General features: G+C 39.0%; 1 protein-coding gene across 5 annotated transcripts; it reads left to right on the plus strand.

Moving 5' to 3' along the window:
* Window positions 1–481: 481 nt before the first annotated feature.
* Window positions 482–22,306, plus strand: LOC134293211 (zinc finger CCCH domain-containing protein 13-like). 5 transcript variants are annotated; one of them, XR_010000219.1, is made up of 4 exons: window positions 3,565–3,579; window positions 12,783–12,956; window positions 14,184–14,266; window positions 15,538–22,306. XR_010000219.1 is itself a non-coding variant. In XM_062960041.1 (3 exons), exons 1-3 carry the CDS (start codon window positions 3,564–3,566, stop codon window positions 14,255–14,257), a joined length of 264 nt encoding a protein of 87 aa, XP_062816111.1. In that variant the 5' UTR covers window positions 3,549–3,563; the 3' UTR covers window positions 14,258–14,267. The 5 variants fall into 5 exon arrangements, 1 of the variants encoding a protein (XP_062816111.1); XR_010000221.1 differs by lacking the exon at window positions 3,565–3,579 and adding an exon at window positions 8,072–8,104; XR_010000220.1 differs by lacking the exon at window positions 3,565–3,579 and adding an exon at window positions 8,076–8,104 and having other exon boundaries at window positions 8,780–12,956.
* Window positions 22,307–22,679: the final 373 nt, after the last annotated feature.

The raw sequence follows: 22,679 nt of genomic DNA on the forward strand, positions 1-22,679 counted from the left end.
GAAATGTTATTAGCAATATTACATTTAATATATTATATGTAATTCATATTATTATATTGTATCATTGTTAGTATTATATTGCATTATTTATTTATTTGCTAGATGTATATGCTGCCCTTCTCACCCCCAAGGTGAACAGCTTACAAAATAAATTTACATACAATATTATATTATTACCATAGTACAATACTGGCAGTAAATTACTATATTGTACTATATGAATATATGGTAATGTTATTAGTAGTATTACATGCAAAATGTAATACATAATTAATATTATATTTTATTATTAGTATATCGTATTACAATATAATAATATGAACATTATATGTATATGCAATATGTTATAATTATATATTAAATTATATATACACACACACACACACACACAGAGTAGTCATCCAACATAAAAGGGCCAGCGAATATTTATTTATTTATTTACAGCATTTTACCGGGCTGGCCTCAAACTCATGACCTCCTGGTCAGAGTGATTTGTTGATATTTATTTACAGCATTTATATTCCGCCCTTCTTTCTCACCCCGAAGGGGACTCAGGGCGGATCACATGACACATATAGGCAAACATTCAATGCCTTTTAACATAGAACAAAGACAAACAAACAGGCTCCGAGCGGGCCTCGAACTCGTGACCTCCTGGTCAGAGTGATTCATTGCAGTTAATTGCAGCTGGCTTGCTTTCCAGCCTGCGCTGTTGGATAATAAGGAGGCATTATGGAAAAGCCTATTAAACATCAAATTAGTTGATGATTTTACAAATTAAGCACCAAAACATCATTTGACAGAAAAAGTAGTTCAATACGCAGTAATGCTATGTAGTAATTACTGTATTTACGGATTTAGCACCAAAATATCACAACGCATTGAAAACATGGACTACAAAAATGCGTTGGATAATCCAGAATGTTGGATAATCCAGAATGTTGGATGAGACTACTGTATATACAATATAAATTAGAATAGCATGTTATTGGGGGAGGAGCATCTTGGTTATTAGATGTTTATATTAGTTATTGATATTAGTATAGATATGACATTGAGTATATTATTATCCTAGCACAATGTTAATATTAGTTATTCATATTAGTCTCAATATGACATTAATAGAGTATATTATTATCCTAGCACAATGTTATTACATAGGACTATGTTGTTGCTAGGGGGAGGGCCCCCCCACTGAGATCCCCTGTCATTAATGTGTCAGACCAGGCATTTCACTCCTACCTTTGCATCAGAAAGCAGGCTCCCTGTGCGCTAGGCCTTCCTTTGAGGAACACATTCACGGCTCCGCTTGAGTGTGGCATTGAGGCCCCACTCAGGGACGGGCGGGTCCTCCTTTGCCCTGTGCAGATCGTGGGGGGTGGGCGGATCTCCCTAGACGGGCAGGGGGTTGCGGCTGGCGGGACAGCGGGATATAAAAATATAAATATATATATTAAAACCCTTGCACCCAAGGAAACAACTCTGGGGACCCGAGCGGCCGCTCCCAGCGCACGTCACGGGCATTTTAAACATCTCGTAGCAGCTCAGATTAATACCTGAACTAACCTTAACCTGCTAACCCTACTAACCCAATTCTTAACTAGAGCAGCACTTGTAAATAGGGCTGTTTTTGCCTGTTGGCAAGAACCAAGTTGGGAGGGGGCCTCCGGGCCTCGGGTGGGAAGAAGGCCCCTCTGTCCCTGCCCTGCGCTGGGAGCGCCCCCCCTCGGGACCCCAGTGTTTAGGTCGCCGGATTGGAGGAGAGCGGGGACCAGAAAGCCCCTCCGCCATCCGCCCAGGGCCAATGGACGCCCCTCCCTCCCTCCCCGGCAGCCGCGTTCCTCATGCAACAGGGAGCCTGGTTCTGGATGCAAACGTGGGACCCCCTTAGGACCCCCTTTTCTCTGTGCAGGGACCTCCACTCCCCATAAATAAATGCCTGGTGGAAGGGGATCCTCTGTCCTGGGGAGAAAAAGCGACATGCGTCAAGCTGTGGCTTTGCTCCCGCAGTTCCCAAGAGCCCCCAAAAGCGAGATGCTCCCTTGGTTCTGCCCTTCTGACACTTGTTTTCTCCCTTGTTCCATGTCTCCGGAATCGCCGAGGGAGGGAGGGAGGGGCTCCTCCTGGACAAGAGCCACGGACGGACGGACGGACGGACAGACGGACGGAGATCACGGAGAGCAGGACGCCTTGCCTTTCCGGATGCTGAGCTCGACCCCTTTCCAACAATGTCAGCGTTTAAGAATAAAACTTCCCAAAAAAAGGTGTTTTCTGGTTATTATTCAAACATTGAATTTTTGGCAGCCTTAAACATCTAGATTACAATACAGTTTGTGCTGCTGCATTTTACAAACCTGACCTTGTTTTCTACAAATAAAGTTGAGAGAAACACCTGTGTAAGTTTTGCACTAGGCTCAGACTCATTGTTCTGATAGGCTGTTATATGGTTATTGAAAGGCATAATGTTTTTGGCAGCATTAAACATCTAGATTACAATACAGTTTGTGCTGCTGCCTTTTATAAACCTCGTTTTCTACAAATAAAGTTGAGAGAAACACCTGTATAAGTTTTGCACTGTGCTCAGACTCATTGTTCTGATAGGCTGTTATATGGTTATTGAAAGGCATAATGAGTTTTTGGCAGCATGAAACATCTAGATTACAATACACTTTGTGCTGCTGCCTTTTATAAATCTTGTTTTCTACAAATAAAGTTGAGAGAAACACCTGTATAAGTTTTGCACTCATTGTTCTGATATTCTGTTATATGGTTTTATTGTTAATATTGTTTTTAATGTATGACTTTACTACATGTGACATGGGAGCAGGATATAAAAATGAAGTATTAATAAACACCACAATTTTCTTGCACCCCAAGTACATCTGGCCATTGCCAAAAAGTATTTAACTCTGCCTACATGGCACTAAAGTGTATTTATCTATTGATTGTATGTAATGTTTGCTTTATTTGCATTGAATTTTTGCCTAGATGTATCTTGTATGCCGCTCATCTCCATAAATGAGCGGGATACAAATGAGGTTAATAATAATGTTACGAATGTTTTAATGTAACTCGAATTTTAAATTGAATTGAAATGTGATTGTAATTGTTTATAAGTGTGTTATCTATTTGTCAGCCACCCTGAGTCTCCCCTTATTGGGTGAGAAGGTCTGGGAAGAAATACTGTCATAAATAAATAAAATATTCTGTGTCCAGGTTGCTTCATGGGTTGACTTCTCTGGCAGGATTAGTCTGCAGGGCCTTTCCTGTGGGAAACTTTACACAGGGACTACCAAGCATGGAGCAGGGAAGGCACTGCAGACACTCCTGCGCATGCGCGGCCTGCTCCCTATTCGTAGGAACCTGGCCCCGCCCACTACAGGCATTTTCTCTTCGACTGCGCGGCCTCCATATTTGAGGGAACTTGGCCCCGCCCACTACAGGCACCCCTTTCCCTTCTGCGTCTGCGCGGCCTCTTCCGTATTTAAGGGAACTTGGCCCCGCCCACTACAGGCACCCCTTTCCCTTCTGCGTCTGCGCGGCCTCCGTCACAGGGCGGTAAGATGGTTTCCCGGCCCGGTAAGTGTTCGGGGCGGCCGATTCCACGGCGACCCGGCTCCGTCGAGGCCTCGTCGCCAAGGCCCGGGAGGAGGAGGAAGGGAGCCGGGAGCGTGGCCTTCCAAACGTTCGCAGGCCAAGGCAGGGAAGGAATCCCAGGCAGGAAAAGCCACTTCGGCCTTCGCTCCTGGTGTTTTGGACTCTTCCCCAACCCGTAGGCAGGCTGCTAGGCATTGTGGGAGTTGGAGTCCCAAACATACTATACTCATACTATATACACATAATATTCCAATGTATTACAATATAATAATATGCTATTATAATTAAATATTTATATTACATGTAATGTTAGTAATAATACTGCAACATAGTCATATAGTACAATATAATATATAATGCTTGTATTGTGCTGTACTAACATTATAATATATTGTATATGCATATACATAATACTGATAATAATATTCGGATGTAATGTTTATTTATTTATTTATTTTTTAAACTTATATGCCACCACTCCCCTAGGGTTAATACAATGTAATAATAATAATACACTATTGTATATTTATATTCCATGTAATATTACTAATAATATTGCAATATAGTCATATAGTACAATATAATATGCAATGCTTATATTATGCTGTACTAATATAATATATTGTATATACATATAATATTGATAATAATATTCTGATGTAATACAATGTAATAATAAGAATAATACACTATTATATATTTATATTACATGTAATGTCACAATATTGCAATATAGTCATATAGTACAATATAATAATATACAATGCTTATATTGTTCTGTACTAATATTATAATATACATATAATGATAATCCGATGTATTACAATATAATAATAATACACTATTACAATGATATATTTATATTACATGTAATGTTACTAGTAATATTGCAATATAGTCATATAGTACAATATAATAATATATAATGCTTGTATTGTGCTGTACTAATAATATAATATATTGTATGTACAGTAGAGTCTCACTTATCCAACATAAACGGGCCGGCAGAACGTTGGATAATCGAATATGTTGGAAAGATTAAGGAAAAGACTATTAAACATCAAAATAGGTTATGATTTTACAAATTAAGCACCAAGACATCACGTTATAGGTAGGAAGGCACCATCTGATCCCTCCTGACAGATGGCCATTCATCCTCACTGTTATAATTAGTTCTATGGAGAAGTAAGGCTTGTGGGATGATGTCCAGGGTGGAAGGAAGAAAGAACTCGTGCATGTTGGAGGCAAGCGTGAAGCATTCTCTCCTCATGTTCCGCCCACAACCATGGAAGACCGCCTCGGAGGTCCAATATTATTACGGTAGAGTCTCACTTATCAAACATAAATGGCTGGCAGAATGTTGGATAAGCGAATATGTTGGATAATAAGGAGGGATTGAGGAAAAGCTTATTAAACATCAAATTACATGATGATTTAACAAATTAAGCACCAAATCATCACGTTATCCAACAAATTTGACAGAAAAATTACTTCACTATGCAGTAATACTATGTAGTAATGACTGTATTTACGAATTTAGCACCAAAACATCACAATGTATTGAAAACATTGACTACAGAAGAATTGACTACTAAAATGTCGAGTGCGTTGGATAATCCAGAATGTTGGATAAGCAAATGTTGGATAAGTGAGACTCTACTGTATTCTGCGCCCAGGCTGGTACATCCAAATGCTCCGCTATGTTCCTTTTCTGCATTGCAGGGGCGCTCTTTACTTTACATACCTCTATGTTGCTTTTCTGCATTGCAGGGGCGCTCTTTGCTTTTCATACCTCTATGTTCCATTTATTCAAAGCAGGGGCGCTCTTTGCTTTTCATACCTCTATGTTCCATTTCTTCAAAGCAGGGGCGCTATTTACTTTTCATACTTCTATGTTTCATTTCTTCAAAGCAAGGGCGCTCTTCTCTTTTCATACCTCTATGTTCCAATTCTTCAAAGCAGGGGCGCTCTTTACTTTTCATACTTCTATGTTCCATTTCTTCAAAGCAAGGGCGCTCTTCTCTTTTCATACCTCTATGTTCCATTTCTGCATTGCAGGGGCGCTCTTTGCTCTTTATACCTCTATGTTCCAATTCTGCATTGCAGGGGCGCTCTTTGCTTTTCATACCTCTATGTTCCATTTATTCAAAGCAGGGGGGCTCTTTGCTTTTCGTACCTCTATGTTCCATTTCTTCAAAGCAAGGGCGCTCTTTTCTTTTCATACTTCTATGTTTCATTTCTTCAAAGCAGGGGCTCTCTTTACTTTTCATACTTCTATGTTCCATTTCTTCAAAGCAAGGGCGCTCTTCTCTTTTCATACCTCTATGTTCCATTTCTGCATTGCAGGGGCGCTCTTTGCTCTTTATACCTCTATGTTCCAATTCTGCATTGCAGGGGCGCTCTTTGCTTTTCATACCTCTATGTTCCATTTCTGCATTGGAGGGGCGCTCTTTGCTTTTCGTACCTCTATGTTCCATTTCTTCAAAGCAAGGGCGCTCTTGTCTTTTCATGTTTCTATGTTTCATTTCTTCAAAGCAGGGGCGCTCTTTACTTTTCATACTTCTATGTTCCATTTCTTCAAAGCAGGGGCGCTCTTTACTTTTCATACTTCTATGTTTCATTTCTTCAAAGCAAGGGCGCTCTTCTCTTTTCATACCTCTATGTTCCATTTCTGCATTGCAGGGGCGCTCTTTGCTTTTCGTACCTCTATGTTCCAATTCTGCATTGCAGGGGCGCTCTTTGCTTTTCGTACCTCTATGTTCCAATTCTGCATTGCGGGGGCGCTCTCTACTTTTCGTACCTCTATGTTCCATTTCTGCATTGCGGGAGCGCTCTTCTCTTTTCGTACCTCTATGTTCCATTTCTGCATTGCAGGGGCGCTCTTCTCTTTTCATACCTCTATGTTCCATTTCTGCATTGCAGCGGCGCTCTTTGCTTTTCGTACCTCTATGTTCCAATTCTGCATTGCAGGGGCTCTCTTTGCTTTTCATACCTCTATGTTCCAATTCTGCATTGCAGCGGCGCTCTTTGCTTTTCATACCTCTATGTTACATTTCTGCATTGCGGGGGCGCTCTTTACTTTTCATACCTCTATGTTCCATTTCTGCATTGCGGGGGCGCTCTTTGCTTTTCGTACCTCTATGTTCCAATTCTGCATTGCGGGGGCGCTCTTTACTTTTCATACCTCTATGTTCCATTTCTGCATTGCGGGGGCGCTCTTTGCTTTTCGTACCTCTATGTTCCATTTCTGCATTGCGGGGGCGCTCTTTGCTTTTCATACCTCTATGTTCCAATTCTGCATTGCGGGGGCGCTCTTCACTTTTCATACCTCTATGTTCCTATTCTGCATTGCAGGGGCGCTCTTTGCTTTTCATACCTCTATGTTCCTATTCTGCATTGCAGGGGCGCTCTTTGCTTTTCGTACCTCTATGTTCCATTTCTGCATTGCGGGGGCGCTCTTCTCTTTTCGTACCTCTATGTTCCATTTCTGCATTGCAGGGGCGCTCTTCTCTTTTCATACCTCTATGTTCCATTTCTGCATTGCAGCGGCGCTCTTTGCTTTTCGTACCTCTATGTTCCAATTCTGCATTGCAGGGGCGCTCTTTGCTTTTCATACCTCTATGTTCCAATTCTGCATTGCAGCGGCGCTCTTTGCTTTTCATACCTCTATGTTACATTTCTGCATTGCGGGGGCGCTCTTTGCTTTTCATACCTCTATGTTCCATTTCTGCATTGCGGGGGCGCTCTTTGCTTTTCGTACCTCTATGTTCCAATTCTGCATTGCGGGGGCGCTCTTTACTTTTCATACCTCTATGTTCCATTTCTGCATTGCGGGGGCGCTCTTTGCTTTTCGTACCTCTATGTTCCATTTCTGCATTGCGGGGGCGCTCTTTGCTTTTCATACCTCTATGTTCCAATTCTGCATTGCGGGGGCGCTCTTTACTTTTCATACCTCTATGTTCCATTTCTGCATTGCAGGGGCGCTCTTTGCTTTTCATACCTCTATGTTCCTATTCTGCATTGCAGGGGCGCTCTTTGCTTTTCGTACCTCTATGTTCCAATTTTGCATTGCAGCGGCGCTCTTGGCTTTTTATACCTCTATGTTCCTCCTATCCCTCCCTTTCCCTTTTCCGCCTCCGCTCTCTTCTCCCATTGGTTGTTGCTTGGGAGGTCCCGCCCCTTTCCCCTTCCTTCGCTCCCTCATTGGTCGAAGCGCGTCCTGGCAGATATGTAGTGCGGGGGCGTTTCCCATCGTAGCCGCAATAATACAAAATAAATAATTATATAATATCAGAGATATATAGTATTCGAGCTTATTAATAATCGTTACGTATTATTATGTTGTTTGAATATTAGGTCCATGGATGTGTCAGGGTTGGCGACGGAAGGGACGGGTTGTGTGATGGACCTGCCGGGACTTGGGGGCGGGGCAAGGGGCGTGGCCTGGCGCGTGAGGGGGGGGGAGGGGGGAGAGCCGTGGAAGGGAACAGCCAAGATGGCGGCCGGGGTGAGGCGGGCGAAGCGCCGCTGAGGAGAACGTCAGGAAAAGGCCTTTAGATTATATTATTATTATTCTGTTATTTCATATTATTATAATACACAGTATTTTGCATTATTATGTTGTTATTATTTCATATTATTATACATATGATTTTGCATTATTATGTTGTTATTTTATATTATATTATTTTTATTTTTATTATTTTGCATCCTTATATTATTTGGTTTTTATATTATTATCATTTTACATTATTATATTATATTATTTTGTTCTTATTTCATATTATATTTATTTCATATTTTATTATATTATTGTTATTTTGCATCATTATTATATTATTCGGTTATTTCATATTATTATAATTCACAGTATTTTGCATTATTATGTTATTTTATATTATATATATTATATATATTATTTATTATATATTATATATATAATATATATATATATAATATTTATTATATATTATATATGTATAATATATATATAATAATATATATATTATTATATATATTATTTCATCCAGTGGTGAAAGGCGCGCATTGCAGGCGGGGAGAAAATGAATGGGGAATAAGCCGCTGTGTGTGTTTGTCTCCATCCAGTGGTGAAAGGCGCGCATTGCAGGCGGGGAGAAAATGAATAGGGAATAAGCCGCTGTGTGTGTTTGTCTCCATCCAGTGGTGAAAGGCGCGCATTGCAGGCGGACTGGAAAATTCCCCGCATTGCCCTCAATGGAGAGGGAGGAGGAGGAGGAGGAGGAGGAAGGCCTCTCCATGGAATATTCTTCAAATACCCTATATACTCGAATATAAGCCGACCCGAATATGAACCGAGGCAGCTAATTTTACCACAAAAAAACTGGGAAATCATTGACTCCAGTATAAGCAGAGTGTGGGTAATATCAGAAATAAAAATAGATACCAATAAAATTACATTACCGTATCTACTCGAGTATAAGCCGACCCGAATATAAGCCGAGGCACCTAATTTCACCACAAATAACTGGGAAATCATTCACTCCAGTATAAGCTGAGAGTGGGAAATTTCAGAAATAAAAATAGATACCAATAAAATTACATTGTGGGCGAAACGTCAGGAGAGAATGCTTCTGGAAACCAATTATTATTTCTAACATTGTACTATATTAATAATATACCACAATATCTATAATACACCACTAGTATATTATATTATTAGTATTATGTAACATACGAGTGCTAAATGATAAGTTGCATAAGAGATGTGGGCGAAACGTCAGGAGAGAATGCTTCTGGAAAACCCATTATTCTTAGATTGTACTATATTACTCATATACCACAATATCTATAATAGACCACTAGTATGTTATATTATTAGTATTATGTCACATACTAGTGCTAAATGATAAGTTGCATAAGAGATGTGTGCGAAACGTCAGGAGAGAATGCTTCTGGAAAACCAATTATTATTTCTTACATTGTACTATATTAATCATATACCACAATATGTATAATACACCACTAGCATGTTATATTATTCGTATTCTGTCACATACCAGTGCTAAATGATAAGTTGCATAAGAGATGTGGGCGAAATGTCAGGAGAGAATGCTTCTGGAAAACCAATTATTATTTCTTAGACTGTACTATATTAATCATATACCACAATATGTATAATACACCACTAGCATGTTATATTATTCGTATTCTGTCACATACCAGTGCTAAATGATAAGTTGCATAAGAGATGTGGGCGAAACGTCAGGAGAGAATGCTTCTGGAAAACCAATTATTATTTCTTACATTGTACTATATTAATCATATACCACAATGTATATAATACACCCATAGTATATTATATTATTAGTATTACATAATATAACTAGTGCTAAATGATAAGTTGCATAAGAGATGTGGGCGAAATGTCAGGAGAGAATGCTTCTGGAAAACCAATTATTATTTCTTACATTGTACTATATTAATCATATACCACAATATGTATAATACACCACTAGCATGTTATATTATTCGTATTCTGTCACATACCAGTGCTAAATGATAAGTTGCATAAGAGATGTGGGCAAAACGTCAGGAGAGAATGCTTCTGGAAAATCAATTATTATTTCTTACATTGTACTATATTAATCATATACCACAATATGTATAATACACCACTAGCATGTTATATTATTCGTATTCTGTCACATACCAGTGCTAAATGATAAGTTGCATAAGAGATGTGGGCGAAATGTCAGGAGAGAATGCTTCTGGAAAACCAATTATTATTTCTTACATTGTACTATATTAATCATATACCACAATATGTATAATATACCACTAGCATGTTATATTATTCGTATTCTGTCACATACCAGTGCTAAATGATAAGTTGCATAAGAGATGTGGGCGAAATGTCAGGAGAGAATGCTTCTGGAAAACCAATTATTATTTCTTAGATTGTACTATATTAATCATATACCACAATATGTATAATATACCACTAGCATGTTATATTATTCGTATTCTGTCACATACCAGTGCTAAATGATAAGTTGCATAAGAGATGTGGGCGAAATGTCAGGAGAGAATGCTTCTGGAAAACCAATTATTATTTCTTACATTGTACTATATTAATCATATACCACAATATGTATAATATACCACTAGCATGTTATATTATTCGTATTCTGTCACATAACAGTGCTAAATGATAAGTTGCATAAGAGATGTGGGCGAAATGTCAGGAGAGAATGCTTCTGGAAAACCAATTATTATTTCTTACATTGTACTATATTAATCATATACCACAATATGTATAATACACCACTAGCATGTTATATTATTCGTATTCTGTCACATACCAGTGCTAAATTATAAGTTGCATAAGAGATGTGGGCGAAATGTCAGGAGAGAATGCTTCTGGAAAACCAATTATTATTTCTTACATTGTACTATATTAATCATATACCACAATATGTATAATACACCACTAGCATGTTATATTATTCGTATTCTGTCACATACCAGTGCTAAATTATAAGTTGCATAAGAGATGTGGGCGAAATGTCAGGAGAGAATGCTTCTGGAAAACCAATTATTATTTCTTACATTGTACTATATTAATCATATACCACAATATGTATAATACACCACTAGCATGTTATATTATTCGTATTCTGTCACATACCAGTGCTAAATTATAAGTTGCATAAGAGATGTGGGCGAAATGTCAGGAGAGAATGCTTCTGGAAAACCAATTATTATTTCTTACATTGTACTATATTAATCATATACCACAATATGTATAATACACCACTAGCATGTTATATTATTCGTATTCTGTCACATACCAGTGCTAAATTATAAGTTGCATAAGAGATGTGGGCGAAATGTCAGGAGAGAATGCTTCTGGAAAACCAATTATTTCTTACATTGTACTATATTAATCATATACCACAATATGTATAATACACCACTAGCATGTTATATTATTCGTATTCTGTCACATACCAGTGCTAAATTATAAGTTGCATAAGAGATGTGGGCGAAATGTCAGGAGAGAATGCTTCTGGAAAACCAATTATTATTTCTTACATTGTACTATATTAATCATATACCACAATATGTATAATATACCACTAGCATGTTATATTATTCGTATTCTGTCACATACCAGTGCTAAATGATAAGTTGCATAAGAGATGTGGGCGAAATGTCAGGAGAGAATGCTTCTGGAAAACCAATTATTATTTCTTAGATTGTACCATATTAATCATATACCAGAATATCTATAATACACCACTAGCATGTTATATTATTCGTATTCTGTCACATACCAGTGCTAAATGATAAGTTGCATAAGAGATGTGGGCGAAATGTCAGGAGAGAATGCTTCTGGAAAACCAATTATTATTTCTTACATTGTACTATATTAATCATATACCACAATATCTATAATACACCACTAGCATGTTATATTATTCGTATTCTGTCACATACCAGTGCTAAATGATAAGTTGCATAAGAGAGTGGGCGAAACGTCAGGAGAGAATGCTTCTGGAAACCAATTATTATTTCTTACATTGTACTATGTTAATCGTATACCACGATATCTATAATACACCACTAGCATGTTATATTATTCGTATTCTGTCACATACCAGTGCTAAATGATAAGTTGCATAAGAGATGTGGGCGAAACGTCAGGAGAGAATGCTTCTGGAAAACCAATTATTTCTTTCCCGCCCAATTTGACCTGTCTCAGCCTGTGACGTGCGGGAGAATTGTCCAATCGGGCGGCGACACATGGCGAAGGGGTGGGACCAAGGCCAAAAAAGGCGGCCGGATTGGGAGGCTAACATATATTTTAAATCACAACGGAGTGCGCATGCGTCAAGCAGCGCCCTGTTTTCGCGCCCAAATTGGCGAGCAGGAGAATCGTCCAATCGGGCGGCGACACATGGCGAAGGGGTGGGACCAAGGCCAAAAAGGCGGCCGGACTGGGAGGCTAACATAGTTTAAATGACAACGGAGTGCGCATGCGTCAAGCAGCGCCCAGTTTTCGCGCCAAAATTGGCGAGCAGGAGAATCGTCCAATCGGGCGGCGACAGATGGCAAAGGGGTGGGACCAAGGCTAAAAAAAAAAAACGGCCGTTTTGGAGGCGGGGCTTCTTCTTGGCTGTAAATTGTAAAATTTGCCTCAGACAATCTCGGGACGCCGAGAGAGAAGGCAGCTTGGCCTGGGAGGCATTCTGAAGGCCTGGGTCGGAAGAAAGAAAGAAAGAAAGAAAGAAAGAAAGAAAGAAAGAAAGAAAGAAAGAAAGAAAGGGCAGCCGCGGCTAGAAGGCCCGAAGAGACAGGCTCCGTTTCTGAAGCAGGTGAATAAGGGCCCCTTTTTACAGGCTCACCTGGTTCATTTGAAATTAATCTGGAGTTTAAAGAGACGCCTTTCCTTTTGGGAATCACTTTTACCTCAGGAAAGGCTTCTCTTCCAATCCCACTTCATTTTATGTTGCTTTCCTTGTTATTTTGGGGATTCTTTACCTCAGGAATCTCCTCAAAATTGAAATACAAAGAGGAAAATGCCTATTTTATATATTAGTCTTATCTTAATTTTATCAAAAATGGCCTCAAATAGCACAAGATAAGGTTGCATAAAGGCTTTGTGAAACAGAAAGAAAGAAAACTATTTTATTTATTAAAATTTCATTATTTTTTGCCTCAAATCGCCTCAAGTCACAAAGCATTGTAATAGAAAATACAGTAGAGTCTCATTTCTCCAAGCTAAAGCTTGGATAAGCGAATATCTTGGATAATGAGGGATTAAGGAAAAGCCTATTAAATATCAAGTTAGGTTATGATTTTACCAATTAAGCACCAAAACATCATGTTTTACAACAAATTTGACAGAAAAAGTAGTTCAATATGCAGTAATGTTATGTTGTAACTACTGTATTTACGAATTTAGCACCAAAATATCACGATATATTGAAAACAAAAATGGGTTGGATAATCCAGAAACTTGGATAAGCGAGACTACTGTACCGTAAAATATTCAGGGGAAAAAATGTTCACTGAAATATTTACAAAATCATTAAAATATTAATATTGAAATAATAAAATATTTGCAGAAATATTTGCCAAAAATAAGCAAAGTATTTGGGGAAAAATATTCATAAAAAATATTCACAAATACATTCAGAAAAAAACAATCATGAAAACATTCACAAACATTGAAATAAAATATTCACAAAATATTCACCCAAAAAATCATACAAATATTTGTGGAAATATTTGCCAAAAATAAGGATAATATTCGGAAAAAATATTTACAAATACAGTAGAGTCTCACTTATCCAACACTCGCTTATCCAACGTTCTGGATTATCCAACGCATTTTTGTAGTCAATGTTTTAAATGCATTGTGATATTTTGGTGCTAAATTCGTAAATACAGTAATTACTACATAGTATTACTGCCTATTGAACTATTTCTTCTGTCAAATTTGTTGTATAACATGATGTTTTGGTGCTTAATTTGTAAAATCATAACCTAATTTAATGTTTAATAGGCTTTTCCTTAATCTCTTCTTCTTATTCCCTCAGAAATGGCAAAGCCTTGTGAAACGGACGGAAGAAATAAAGGCAAAATTTTTGAAAATTTCCACAGCTTTTTCTGAAGGGACCAGGTGAATATTGTTCTTTTTTATTTATTATAATCTGATGTATTTCTTATCTCTTATTTCTTTTCACTTCTATTTTATGTATTGATATTTTATTATATTTTATTATTTCAAACCAAAAAAAAAATAATTACAAGGTCTTTTCCAGAGAAGAAGAAAAAGGCTAAAATTTTGGGTTGTTGTGAGTTTTACGGGCGGTATGGCTATGCCCCAGAAGCATTCTCTCCTGACATTTCGCCCACATCTATGGCAGGAAACTAGGGGAGTGATGAGGCTTTTATATATCTGCGAAATGTCCAGGGTGGGAGAAAGAACCCTTGTCTGTTGCAGGCAAATGTGAATGCTGCTATTGGCCACCTTGATTAGCATTGAATGGCCTGCAGTTTCAAGGCCTGGCTGCTTCCTGCCTGGGGGAATCCTGTGTTTGGAGGTGTTAGCTAGCCCTGCTTTTTGAGGTGGCAGCCCAGAAACTCACAACAACCCATGAAAGCCTTTGACAACACATGGCAACATTTTTGAAAATTCATACAGCTTTCTAGAGGAAAGGAGTAGAATAATAATGGCATTTTTTTACCAATCTGATTTATTTCCAACCTTAAGACCCATAACATGCTATGCTGAAAATTTTATATATATATATATATATATATGTATTATTTTGTATATAATGGACAATGTAGTTTATAATAATATGATTTAATGTATATACATATAATATTGATAATGTAATGTAATAAAATATAATAATAACACAATATAATATTGATTATATATTATATATAATTTTATATGTACATAGAAAGTATTAGCATTCACAATAATAGCATTATATATAACTATATTGTACTATACCATCATACTGTAATGTTATTAGAAATATTACAGGTAATACATAACATAATTAATATTATATTGTATTATATTGTATGTATATTCAATATATTATATTGAATATAATATAATAATATAACATATTAATAATAATATAATATAACATTAATAATAATATAATATTATCATATCATATTATAATAATAATATAATAATAATATAATATATTGTACGTATATTCAATATATTATTATATATCATTGTCTATTATATTGTATATTATATACGATATACTATATATACATAATACATATTATATTATTAGCATAGCATGTTACAGGTACAGGAGACAAGATGGGAACTGCCTTCCTGGCCTTGCAAAATAGATAGAAGACAATGCCTGGTTTTTTTTCTGAATGCTCTCTTCCCACTCACTCTTCTCCCAGCGCTGAATTCAAGTCAACGTGAAGAAAGAAACAAAAGGTCGAGAGGACGGAAGATGCTTGAAGACACCCTCGCAAGGACACCGCCTGCCTCCCAAAAAAGGTCGTTTTCAGGTTAATTGGTGTAAGGGTAGGCATTTAATGTCTATCTTTGCATTAAAAAAAGGGTTACCTTTGCACACGGTTCCCCTCGCGGGTGGCATCGAAGTCCCCCCACTCGGGAACGAACGGGTCCTCCCTTTGTTCTAGGCAGATGATGGGTCTTCCTATACGGGCCGTAGGGGTCACAGCTTGGGGGTCAGCGGGGGGGCCCGCCCTGGCATCGCGGGGGGCAGCACACGTTACGGGCATTTTAAGATGTCCTTGCAACTTAGAAATAAAAATATTAATACCTTAACTCACTTACTAACATCCTACTAACACCATTCTAAATAGGGTACCCTGGCCTTTTAAATAGGACTGTTCTGCCTGATGGCAAGAACCAAGCTGGGAAGGGAGGGGGCCTCCTGGCCCCCCATAAAAGGGCCCCCATGGAAGGACATTGCAAAAGGCCCCTAAGGTGTCCTGAGAGCAGCCTCTTGGTCCTCAGTGTTCCCCACGGTGCCAGGGCTGGGCCCCTCGCTCTCCCCCAACCCATGGACCCTGCCGCTTGTATATCATCCGCCCAGGGCCAACGGACGCCCCCTCCCTCCCCGGGCGGAGCTTCGAGGCCACACTCAAGGGGAGACCAGAGCCGTGTGCTTCATGCCAACGCCTAGCACGTGGCGAACCTTTTTTTTTACTGCAAACATAGGCATCATGATTGTGATTTTTGTTAATTCCTTTTAAATTTAATTGTTTGTATTTGATAGCATGATAGGCTGGTTTTATATCAGTGAGCCGCCCCGAGTCCCTCTGGGGAGACTGTGGCAGGGTAGAAAAATAAAATTATTATTATTATTATTGATTCGAGGCACCTGGAAAAAGAAATACCAGGAAGCAGATAAAATTATTATTATTATTGATTCGAGGCACCTGGAAAAAGAAATACCAGGAAGCAGATAAAATTTTTATTATTATTATTATTATTATTGATTCGAGGCACCTGGAAAAAGAAATACCAGGAAGCAGATAAAATTATTATTATTATTATTATTGATTACAGGCACCTGGAAAAAGAAATACCAGGAAGCAGATAAAATTATTATTATGATGATTATTATTATTATTGATTCCAGGAAAAAGATATACCAGGAAGCAGATAAAATTATTATTGTTATTGTTCTTGTTGTTGTTATTATGTAGGACCCCCTTTTATTTATGTAAGGCCACACACCCAGGGGACCACTATTCCTAATTAAAGCCTGGTTAAAGGGGATCCTCTATTCTTAAAGTTAGGCGTATAGAGATCTCCTATCCAGAAACTAATGCGGCCTGCCCTATAGAGATCTGTTAAACCAAGGCGGCCTGCCCTATAGAGATCTCCTATTTCACGTAACACCAGGCAATATGGAGATCCCTGGTTTTTTTAACCTTTAAGTCCCTTACGTGGGGATATCCCTGGTTATTTTAACCTTTAAGTCCCTTACGTGGGGATATCCCTGGTTATTTTAACCTTTAAGTCCCTTACGTGGGGATATCCCTGGTTATTTTAACCTTTAAGTCCCTTACGTGGGGATATCCCTGGTTATTTTAACCTTTAAGTCCCTTACGTGGGGATATCCCTGGTTATTTTAACCTTTAAGTCCCTTACGTGGGGATATCCCTGGTTATTTTAACCTTTAAGTCCCTTACGTGGGGATATCCCTGGTTATTTTAACCTTTAAGTCCCTTACGTGGGGATATCCCTGGTTATTTTAACCTTTAAGTCCCTTACGTGGGGAAATCCCTGGTTTTTATAACCGTTAAATCCCATACATGGGGATATCCCTGGTTATTTTAACCTTTAAGTCCCTTTCGTGGGGATATCCCTGGTTATTTTAACCTTTAAGTCCCTTACGTGGGGAAATCCCTGGTTTTTTTAACCTTTAAGGCCAGATGTGGGGATTTCCTTGCTTCTTTTAACCCGTAAGGCCAGCCATGGGGAGATATCTTAGGCTGTTTTCACGAAAAGTCAGGTATAGACGCACTGTTTTCTCTCCCGTTCCATGTGCCTGGACTCCCGGAGGGCTCCTGCCGGACACCGTCTCCCATCGGCCGAGAGGGATCCTTCCTGTCTGGGAAGGATCTGCAACACAGGTAAAAAGAAGATTCCGGGAAGGAGATTCTACAGCGGAGCCCTTAAGCCAGGTGAGACACTCCTTCCAGCCTCCACGGCTGCCTTGCGCACACACACACACACACGACACACACAAACACACATGACACACACAAACACACATGACACACACAAACACATACACATGTACAGCTGGTGCCCACGGGGACTCTTCCCCAATAGATCGGGGACTCCCACTCCGGCGATTGGCCATTGTAAATGCCTTGAAGCAGTTTGGGGCTTCCGGCCAAGCGCTTGCAAAGAGAATCCATTCAAGGTTGGACCCCTTTTAAAGGGCCTGGCACGTGGTATTTATTCCTGGCACGTGGAAAACTCCATTTGTAAGGCAAACCCTCGTTAAAGGAGGTTTGCAATTAGTTTAAAACCAGGCTTCTGAGGGACCCGCTGCGTTTAAAGCCAAACCTAGCAGGTGGGAACCCCTTGGTTAACGTAAGGCAAGGGACCCTCCCTATTTAATAAGATGCCTGGCAGAATCTTAACCTAAATGCAGGCCTATGGGCTACAGCCTATTCTGCATAGCCAGGCATGGGGGGACCCCAGATTATTAACTTGAAGCCTGGGAAAAGGAGATTTTTGTATTTATTTATTTATTTATTTATTACAAGATTTATATCCGGCCCTCTCTCCCCTTAAAAGGGGACTCAGAGCGGCTTACAAGTGATATTTACATATTTATTACAATATTTATATCCCACCCTCTATCCTTAAAAGGGGACTCAGAGCGGCTTACAAGTGATATTTACATATTTATTTATTACAATATTTATATCCCACCCTCTATCCTTAAAAGGGGACTCAGAGCGGCTTACAAGTGATATTTACATATTTATTTATTACAATATTTATATCCCGCCCTCTCTCTCCTTAAAAGGGGACTCAGAGCGGCTTACAAGTGATATTTACATATTTATTTATTACAATATTTATATCCCGCCCTCTCTCCCCTTAAAAGGGGACTCAGAGCGGCTTACAAGTGATATTTACATATTTATTTATTACAATATTTATATCCCACCCTCTATCCTTAAAAGGGGACTCAGAGCGGCTTACAAGTGATATTTACATATTTATTTATTACAATATTTATATCCCGCCCTCTCTCTCCTTAAAAGGGGACTCAGAGCGGCTTACAAGTGATATTTACATATTTATTTATTACAATATTTATATCCCGCCCTCTCTCTCCTTAAAAGGGGACTCAGAGTGGCTTACAAGTTATATTTACATATTTATTTATTACAATATTTATATCCCGCCCTTCTCACCCAACAGCGGACTCAGGGCGGCTCAACAATAACTCCCATATATAAAAACCACACAGTGCAATATAAATCATCACTAACTTACATCAGTATTCATAAAACACATTATAAAATACAGATAGGTGTGTTCAGTTCAAATCCATTCAAGGTATACGTGGACCCCCTTTTAATGCCAACCTTTCCACGTGGAAAACTATTTGTAAGGCAAACCCTCGTTAAAGGAGGTTTGCAATTAATTTAAAACCAGGCTTCTGAGGGATCCGCTGCGTTTAAAGCCAAACCTAGCAGGTGGGAACCCCTTTGGTTAACGCAAGGTGAGGGACCCTCCATTTTTAATAGGATGCCTGGGAGAATCTTAACCTAAAAGCAGGCCTATGGGCTACAGCCTATTCTGCATAGCCAGGCATGGGGGGACCCCATATGATTAATTTGAAGCCTGGTAAAAGGAGATTTTTGTATTTATTACATTTATATCCCGCCCTCTCTCCCCTTAAAGGGGACTCAGGGCAGCTTAACAATAAGACGCATATATAAAAAACCATACAGTGCAATGTAAGTCATCATTAACTTACATCAGTATTCATAAAACACATCATAAAATACAGATAGGTGTATTACATACACTGTATCATTAGCATCGCACAATATTAGCATTATATATTACTACACTGCATTATACCACTATACAGAAATGTTATTAGCAATATTACATTTAATATATTATATGTAATTCATATTATTATATTGTATCATTGTTAGTATTATATTGCATTATTTATTTATTTGCTAGATGTATATGCTGCCCTTCTCACCCCCAAGGTGAACAGCTTACAAAATAAATTTACATACAATATTATATTATTACCATAGTACAATACTGGCAGTAAATTACTATATTGTACTATATGAATATATGGTAATGTTATTAGTAGTATTACATGCAAAATGTAATACATAATTAATATTATTATATTTTATTATTAGTATATCGTATTACAATATAATAATATGAACATTATATGTATATGCAATATGTTATAATTATATATTAAATTATATATACACACACACACAGTAGTCATCCAACATAAAAGGGCCAGCGAATATTTATTTATTTATTTACAGCATTTTACCGGGCTGGCCTCAAACTCATGACCTCCTGGTCAGAGTGATTTGTTGATATTTATTTATTTACAGCATTTATATTCCGCCCTTCTTTCTCACCCCGAAGGGGACTCAGGGCGGATCACATGACACATATAGGCAAACATTCAATGCCTTTTAACATAGAACAAAGACAAACAAACAGGCTCCGAGCGGGCCTCGAACTCGTGACCTCCTGGTCAGAGTGATTCATTGCAGTTAATTGCAGCTGGCTTGCTTTCCAGCCTGCGCTGTTGGATAATAAGGAGGCATTATGGAAAAGCCTATTAAACATCAAATTAGTTGATGATTTTACAAATTAAGCACCAAAACATCATTTGACAGAAAAAGTAGTTCAATACGCAGTAATGCTATGTAGTAATTACTGTATTTACGGATTTAGCACCAAAATATCACAACGCATTGAAAACATGGACTACAAAAATGCGTTGGATAATCCAGAATGTTGGATAATCCAGAATGTTGGATGAGACTACTGTATATACAATATAAATTAGAATAGCATGTTATTGGGGGAGGAGCATCTTGGTTATTAGATGTTTATATTAGTTATTGATATTAGTATAGATATGACATTGAGTATATTATTATCCTAGCACAATGTTAATATTAGTTATTCATATTAGTCTCAATATGACATTAATAGTATATTATTATCCTAGCACAATGTTATTACATAGGACTATGTTGTTGCTAGGGGGAGGGCCCTCCCACTGAGATCCCCTGTCATTAATGTGTCAGACCAGGCATTTCACTCCTACCTTTGCATCAGAAAGCAGGCTCCCTGTGCGCTAGGCCTTCCTTTGAGGAACACATTCACGGCTCCGCTTGAGTGTGGCATTGAGGCCCCACTCTGGGACGGGCGGGTCCTCCTTTGCCCTGTGCAGATCGTGGGGGGGGGGGGGCGGATCTCCCTAGACGGGCAGGGGGTTGCGGCTGGCGGGACAGCGGGATATAAAAATATAAATATATATATTAAAACCCTTGCACCCAAGGAAACAACTCTGGGGACCCGAGCGGCCGCTCCCAGCGCACGTCACGGGCATTTTAAACATCTCGTAGCAGCTCAGATTAATACCTAAACTAACCTTAACCTGCTAACCCTACTAACCCAATTCTTAACTAGAGCAGCACTTGTAAATAGGGCTGTTTTTGCCTGTTGGCAAGAACCAAGTTGGGAGGGGGCCTCTGGGCCTCGGGTGGGAAGAAGGCCCCCCTGTCCCTGCCCTGCGCTGGGAGCGCCCCCCCTCGGGACCCCAGTGTTTAGGTCGCCGGATTGGAGGAGAGCGGGGACCAGAAAGCCCCTCCGCCATCCGCCCAGGGCCAATGGACACCCCTCCCTCCCTCCCCGGCAGCCGCGTTCCTCATGCAACAGGGAGCCTGGTTCTGGATGCAAACGTGGGACCCCCTTAGGACCCCCTTTTCTCTGTGCAGGGACCCCCACTCCCCATAAATAAATGCCTGGTGGAAGGGGATCCTCTGTCCTGGGGAGAAAAAGCGACATGCGTCAAGCTGTGGCTTTGCTCCCGCAGTTCCCAAGAGCCCCCAAAAGCGAGATGCTCCCTTGGTTCTGCCCTTCTGACACTTGTTTTCTCCCTTGTTCCATGTCTCCGGAATCGCCGAGGGAGGGAGGGGCAGAGGGGCTCCTCCTGGACAAGAGCCACGGACGGACGGACGGACGGACAGACGGACGGAGATCACGGAGAGCAGGACGCCTTGCCTTTCCGGATGCTGAGCTCGACCCCTTTCCAACAATGTCAGCGTTTAAGAATAAAACTTCCCAAAAAAAGGTGTTTTCTGGTTATTATTCAAACATTGAATTTTTGGCAGCCTTAAACATCTAGATTACAATACAGTTTGTGCTGCTGCCTTTTATAAACCTCGTTTTCTACAAATAAAGTCAAGAGAAATACTATAAGTTTTGCACTGTGCTCAGACTCATTGTTCTGATAGGCTGTTATATGGTTATTATTGAAAGGCATAATGAGTTTTTGGCAGCATGAAACATCTAGATTACAATACACTTTGTGCTGCTGCCTTTTATAAATCTTGTTTTCTACAAATAAAGTTGAGAGAAACACCTGTATAAGTTTTGCACTCATTGTTCTGATATTCTGTTATATGGTTTTATTGTTAATATTGTTTTTAATGTATGACTTTATTACATGTGACATGGGAGCAGGATATAAAAATGAAGTATTATTAATAAACACCACAATTTTCTTGCACCCCAAGTACACCTGGCCAGTGCCAAAAAGTATTTAACTCTGCCTACATGGCACTAAAGTGTATTTATCTATTGATTGTATGTAATGTTTGCTTTATTTGCATTGAATTTTTGCCTAGATGTATCTTGTATGCCGCTCATCTCCATAAATGAGCGGGATACAAATGAGGTTAATAATAATGTTACGAATGTTTTAATGTAACTCGAATTTTAAATTGAATTGAAATGTGATTGT

This window comes from Anolis carolinensis, unplaced genomic scaffold (assembly GCF_035594765.1).
Source record: "Anolis carolinensis isolate JA03-04 unplaced genomic scaffold, rAnoCar3.1.pri scaffold_7, whole genome shotgun sequence".
Lineage (NCBI taxonomy): Eukaryota > Metazoa > Chordata > Lepidosauria > Squamata > Dactyloidae > Anolis > Anolis carolinensis.